Below are 7500 nucleotides of genomic sequence, written 5' to 3'. Positions count from 1 at the left end.
CAAATAGGCTTGTATGAAGTTGCAGTATTATTAGGGGAGAGCCATCTTTAGCCACAACCTTGCGGCAGACAATCAGAGACAAAAGCTGGGAAATGACAGGTTTGGCTATGATTTATTTGACAGGATAGCAATTTCTGAAGCCCCCTCAGGCATGATTTCCATACCGGCCCAGTCTGGGTGGTGTTGTGATTGCTTCTCAATCATCCAAGGCAAACACTAATTAGATTTTATTTTGGTCCGTGGAATGAGAGGTCTCCGGTATGGAGGGCTGTCAGTCTGGGCGGCAGTCAGAAGGCTACTTTCTCAATGAGTGTGTTTACATGGAAAACAATATTCAGATGTATTGACAATACTAAATCATTTTGACTAAGGTATGTCTTTAAAAACTGAAAGAGTACTGCTGACCATACAGACTAGCTTTGCCTCTGAATAAACATAAACAAAGAACACTGATCACACACTCACCAAATCCGTCGAGATAGGACAATCAACGCCAACTGGAAGACGACGAGCGGCAAATCCACATTTCACCATTTCCAGATGCGAAAAGCTCTCGGGTAAAAAATGTTCCTTGCAAACGTATTTTTGTTGCATGTTAGCAGACCACTGTAATCCACACACGTGAGTCCAGCTACGCTCTCATAGCAGGGAAATGAAAACAAGACCTTCGTTGCAGCACATTTATAAACGCAACACTGACGACCCATGTCTCCAAACAATTCTTCTACTTCTACACTGAAAAAAAAATATTCAAAGATGATTCCTTGGATTTACTACATTTTTTTTACGTTAAGTGGTTGTAAACAATTTATTTGGGCTGATTTAAACAAACAAATAAAGTTGAACATTGCACAATTGAATTTGTTTTTTTTAAATTCAACACAAATAAATTGTTTGCAACAGTTTTGCATGCAACACTTTTTTCAGTGTACTTGTTTTAATTACGGTTGGCAACACAACGCAGCGTCTCTCTGAACACTGTAACAGGTAAAAAATAACAGCTATATCATACATATTAATGAAGTTGCACCTCGTTCACGATGGAGCGCGCTGATTGGTTCGAACCAAGTCTTTCTCATGAAGCATTGATGAAAACTCAAAGACGTCATGTTGTACCGACAGCCCTTAATGTCATTGTATGTTTACAAATTTTTATTCCTTATGTATATTTTTAGACTACATTTTATGTACAGTTGTATATTTTGTAAATTTAAATGTTCTTTTTCTTAAAACTCTACTTTTTATATTAATATTATATGTTGTATATTAATATTAAATGAAAGTAACATAATTTTGATTCTCTATATGTTCTGTACATGTGGCTGAATTGACAATAAGCTGACATTGACTTTGACATCCAGTCTCCACGCTGGAATTTACACAAGGATCTCATCGCCGTGACGTAACTTCACAATTTCTTTTCAAACCGGAAGAACGAATTTGCTCTAAATAACTCAAAAACAACCAATTTTTTTACTTTTTAGTGAAATATATGTGTCCTAACTGTGATTTTAGCAATGTGGGACACATATATGACTGTCAACATCTCAAAACATGTGTTTTAGTGTGACCCTTGAGATCTTTGCTATCAATAATGCCTTTAATATTCAATGGATGATGAACTGTGATGTAGATAATGACCTCATTTTAAAAACATTTCACAGATAAAGTTTAATGGAAGCTACTCAAAATATCCTGATATTCAGAAATCAGTTTGTTTTATTATTAATAAGCTAACTGATGTCCATGCGATTGGTCGTTGAGCTGTCTGTGCTACAATGGCGGATTGTGATTTACTGCAGTTGGAGAGTCTCAGGTGTACTGCTGATGGCCGATTGACCCATGTATGTATGTGTATGTGTGTGTGTGTGTTTTTCCAGACAGATGCTGCCCTGATGTATGACGCGGTGCATGTGGTGGCTGTTGCAGTCCAGCAGTCTCCTCAAATCACCGTCAGTTCACTCCAATGCAACCGGCACAAGCCCTGGCGATTCGGCAACCGCTTCATGACGCTCATTAAAGAGGTACTGCACACTCATCACTTGGAAACAATGGGTAAATTACTGGCTACTTACAGTATAGTCTGTGGATGTCAAATGCTTGATTCTGATTGGTTGACATATACTCTAAGATGTGTAATTATTCCACGCAGGTCTTATTTCAGCTATTTCTTAAAGTCTTTACAGCCTAAAAGTCACAAAGTAGACAAATATATGTATATATATATATATATACAACAGTTCTGTCTGGTTCTTGAATCTGATTGGCTGATTGCTGTGCGATATTTTGCCAGTAACAGCACACCATAGATATATACATTAGATGTCGCCTACCCTGTTGTTGTCTAATGGGAGGTATGTGTCAATAGAGCCGCCATTTTAGTACAGGGTAGCGCTCCATTGAAATGAATGCGGGACCAAGCTGCAGTGGAGGACTGTGGTCATCTAGAGCCAGAGATTTACACATATACACATATATCTATGATCTGGAGTTTTCCCGGAGGTCAATATGCTATTTCTTTTTAAATTATGAAACTTATAATTTTACATAACTTTTCTACATTGATCGATAAGTGATTGCTCAGGGATTCCTGACAAAAAGCTTGTGTTTGTGTGTATGGAAATGTACTATACCTGTTAAATTTGATCTTATCTGTGTCCTGAAACACCTCCTCTCCTGCTTTCACTTCTTATACTGACGGAGGGAGCGATTCATTTGTGAATGAATCTCCGTTATGAACGACTCATTCATTAGCTGACAATAATACAAGTTTCCGGCGCCGCAGCATCTCGTTGTCATATTTCTTTTGCTTTGTTTTCTGATTTTATCTAACTAAACTAGCATAAGCTGAGGGTTTAGTGTGAGCTGGTGCTACTTTGCCTTATGGTGAATGCAGTAGGTGACTGTATTATCATCAATAACGTTACCTGTTTAGTACAAAAGTTCGTAACATACAAAAACGTAAGAAATGGAATCTTACCTATGAAATGTTCTGCTTTTGTTTTCTTTGTTTGCTCGTTACTACACCTGTACACAGTGCTAAAGTCCAGCATCTTCACGTAGTAACACTGTCTTGACTAGTGCGGTTGAATGACACTTGTCCTGGGAGCACTGTACAAATATGGCGGCGCTATTGATGCATGCTCAGGGTCCGTATGCGATATCTAGTGTATATATCTATGACAGCATATAAAGGCCTCTTCACCCTTCACCTTTGTGTATTACTCCGCCCACATACAGTCAGCAACAAGCAGAGAGGCACTCTACAGTTTGACAAATATTACTGCTGTTAGACTACATAATGTACTTTTGAGGCTTTTTAGGCGAGAATGTAGTTGTTTAGATTGCAAATACGCAGTTTATTTATAAGAATAGTGCCTATTTTAAAATATTTACAATTTCTGAGAGACAATTCGTCGGCGGGTGTTAGCCTGGCATACTGAGGTAGACCAAAGACGCTTGACGTTTTCTATCCACAAGATGGTGACAGAACCACATAATAAGCCCTTAGGCTTAGAAGATTATAACAGTCTGATTTCTAACTACAGCTGATCAAATCATTATTAAACTGGTAAGCATACCTACCAACACTCCGTTTTTCCTGGGGGTCTCCCGTATTTCACACCAATCTCCCGCAACCATCCTGTTTTGTTATTTCTCCTGGAAAACTTCTGTAATTTCACCCCCCCACACCTTTTTGGTACAGTCTGTAAACACCCCAGAGTCGCCAACTTTAGTTCAGTACGCGATCTCAGTGGCCGCACAAAACCCGCTGCATCCTATCCCAGTTCTCAACAGTGTTATTCAGAGACCTCCCCCCGAACACACCCTCCCCGCAGTCTCCCGGATTGTCAGAGACAAATGTTGGCAGGTATGCTGGTCAGTAATATTCAAAGTCGATCTCTCTATTTTATATATTGTAGTGCTGTATTTATACCGATTTACTCGCATATCAGGAATGTGTGTTGGTAGAAAGAAGGAAGGATGTCCGCATTTAGTGTTTTTCCTTATCGCAAGCACAACAGCAGTCTGGTAGTGATTGCGTTGCTTTTTTTGGGGGTTAATTATTGTGATATCCCGATCGCAACAGAGAAATACTGTAGACTGTAACGCTGTAAGAAGATATCTCTGTAGATGGATGGCATTTCATGTCACGTTCAGCCTTATAATCTTAAAGTGTGAGCAAAATCAGCTGTTTCGGCATCACTTTAGACATTACGCTACAGAATCGTTCAAACACTAGCTCGAAAGTGACGTTGGTGAGTTAGGAACGGCTTCTGCTGTTTCGATGTCAGCTGCAGATGTGAATGAACAGTGAAAGAAAGTAGTTCCTAATACAAAAGGGTTTTTAGACTCTCCGTGTTTGATTTTCTTTCTTAAAAACAGGATTGTGCAGTCAAACTCGTGCCAACGCACGCCTCCCACCAGTGCTGATATACAGCCATAGCGCACTGCTACTCATGTGATATTGAAAATTGTCATTGTTTACCATATTTATTTCCTCAAAATTACATTTTATTGTTGAAAATGCTCATATTTTTGTTTCTTTTTCAAATGATATTTAACAGAGCAAGGAATTTTTCACAGTATTTCCTTTAATATTGTTTCTTCTGGAGAAAGTCTTATTTGTTTTATTTCATCCATTCATTTCCCTAGTCCTTAGTAGGCTTAGTCCCTTCATTAATCTGGGGTCGCCACAGCGGAATGAACCGCCAACTTATCCAGCACATGTTTTACGCAGCGTATGCCCCTCCAGCTGCAACCCATCACTGGAAAACACCCATACACTCTCATTCACACGCATACACTACGGACAATTTAGCCTACCCAATTAACCTATACCACATGTCTTTGGACTGTGGGGGAAACTGGAGCACCCGGAGGAAACTCACGCCAACACGGGGAGAACATGCAAACTCTACACAGAAATGCCAACTGACCCAGCCGAGGCTCAATCCAGCGACCTTCTTGCTGTGAGGCGGTTATTCTACGCACTGCGCCACCGTCATGCCAATCCAAACTTTTAAATTGTAATTTATAAAACGCTCGTATCAAGGACATCATGCTTTTAATTAGCTGTGCTGTGAAGTTGCAGGAAACTAACACAATCAGACACGCTTTACTGACAGCCGACAGCAAACATCATCACTGAAGTCGAAGAAGCAGAATCGACTTTATCAAATGATGGAAACGCTGCTCGTAGTGGATTAAAAATGGAAAACTCATGATCAGAAAATGCAAACAAACATTTTGAATAAACTTTCAGCATGCTATAATAATTTTAATTGCACAAGGCAAATGACTTCATGAATAAAACGCTTTATCTATAATAAGCCTCATTTCCATAGAAAGCGGATGTGTTATTCGTTTGTATTGAAAAATAAAAAGTGTAAGTGCTGGAGTTTGGTGGCTCAGTGGTTAGCACTGTCACCTCACAGCAAGAATGTCACTGGTTCGAGTCTCGGCTGAGCCAGTTGGCGTTTCCATGTGGAGTTTGCATGTTCTCCCCGTGTTGGCGTGGGTTTCCTCCGGGTGCTCTCGGGTTTCCCCCACAGTCCAAACACATGCGCTATAGGGGAATTGATTAACTAAAATGGCTGTGGTGTACGAGTGTGTGTGTGAATATGAGTGTGTATGGGTGTTTCCCAGTACTGGGTTGCACTTGGAAGGGCATCCGCTATGTAAAACATATGCAGAAATAGTTGGCGGTTCATTCCGCTGTGGCGACCCCTGATAAATAAGGGTCTAAGCTGAAGGAAAATGAATGAATGAGTGCATGTGTGTGTGTGTTGCTTGTTTCTGACCTGGAATACCACTCGGTGAGAGCAGTGCGGCAGAAGAAGGCAGCAAATTTATCTTAATCTCTGGAAATGATTCTTCTCCGTGCTATTTTCAGGAAAACTAGGACGGCTAATCTGAACTCTCCTGTCATTCCGCCGCCTATATTTAGTGTGACTAAAAAGCCTTTCTTTATTTGCCGCGCGTTGATGTCTTAAGCAGGCAGCGGAGACTAATGGCGAACCGACAGAGATATAAATACATAAAAGAAAGGTGCTCCGCTCTTTGTAAGCCAGTGTATGAATTGACTGAAGCCTCTGTTTGGGATGACCCTGCGCTGGACCTCTCCTGCCCTCCTCGGGATCCTCTTTGTCTAGACTACAAGTAGCGCCCGGGGCTGTGGGAAGATTGGAGCTTTTTTATTGGAACAGATAATTGGAAGGCAGCTTCGTCGGACGACATTTCGCTCTCTTTGAAAATGCCAAAGCACTAATCTGGATGAATACCTGCTACTGACCTAAAAACAGACGCATAGTTTACTGTGGATGTCCTATGGGGTCCGACAACTTTTTGATGCATTGCAGTGGTGAATCGAATACAGTCACACAAATCCATACTGCAGTGTTATGTTATTATCACACACGCACACATTCACACACAAATACATATCTACACCAATAGCTCCTCAAAATAATAAACAGTAAGTGTTCATTTGCAATAAAGTATCTTCAACATTTCTAATTTGTATTTTAGAATTTACTGTATTTTCAGAAAATGACTATTGGTCAATATAAAAAATTCTATCCCTGCTGAAAAAAAAAGCCTAGGCTGGTTTGCGCTGGTCAACCAATCAGTTTTTTTTATAATTATTTTTTAGAGGTTTTCACCTTAATTTTGAGAGGACAGGAAAGTGTGGGGAGCAGAGATAGGGGAAGTATTGGCATAGGACCTCGAGGCAGGTATCGAACCCGGGTCGCCGCGAAGACCGGAGTGCATGTGTCGGTGCACTACGCCATAGGCACTGACGGCCAACCTGGTTTTAGAGGGGTTTTGGCCATTCTGGTTTCCAGCCATTTCCAGCCTGGTCTTAGCTGGTTAAGCTGGTTTTGGCTGGGCAGCCAGGGGTGCATTTCTGAAAACCATCGTTATACAACTAAGGTTGCAAGTTGTGTCGTTACAAACATAGTTAGTTGATTTAGTGTTTCCCAAATCCGTCGTTCCAACGAACATTTACAAACTGCATCGCAAACTTGTATGCTTGCAACTACACCTCTAGAGCTGTAGTTAGAAACATAGTTCCTGGCTGTGTCCTATTCCCAGTTATACCCCCTATGCCTGAAAACTACATTTGATCAATGTTACATCTGTTCTTTGGTACTTGCTGACTAACGTAAAACTATGTACACTAGATTTCTGATTAATAATGGTCTCTGCATAGCCGACTTCCTATATCAAAAGTGTTAAGATCGCTATTACCTGTGTCAATTTGGGCTTCAACCTCTGACGAATGCGGGGAACTAGGCTAATGCGCGCAGCACCGTAATGACAGAGAGTGTGCGTGGGAACAAGTGCCCGAGAGACACCTAGAGCGCGCAGAGGCCTCAGTCAGATCTCCGCAGTCTGCCACCGATGGCTGATCTCGCTTCTCCATGGCATTTTGACACGAAAATACGCGTTCGAAATTAGGGGGGCCAGAGGGGGGGTGCAAGCTTGTTGACACGG

The 7500-nt window shown here is 41.0% G+C and overlaps 1 protein-coding gene across 1 annotated transcript in view; it reads left to right on the top strand.

Annotated features, from left to right (window-relative positions):
* grik2 (glutamate receptor, ionotropic, kainate 2) overlaps nucleotides 1-7500 on the top strand; it is a 309147-nt gene that overhangs the window by 192518 nt on the left and 109129 nt on the right. The window contains exon 7 of the mRNA XM_056475005.1: nucleotides 1881-2024. Coding sequence (XP_056330980.1) covers nucleotides 1881-2024 — 144 coding nt within the window. The remainder of the gene's footprint in view (nucleotides 1-1880; nucleotides 2025-7500) is intronic.

This window comes from Danio aesculapii, chromosome 16, assembly GCF_903798145.1.
Source record: "Danio aesculapii chromosome 16, fDanAes4.1, whole genome shotgun sequence".
NCBI lineage: Eukaryota > Metazoa > Chordata > Actinopteri > Cypriniformes > Danionidae > Danio > Danio aesculapii.
Note: the sequence above shows the minus strand (reverse complement) of the source record. Positions and strands in the feature narration are given on the sequence as shown.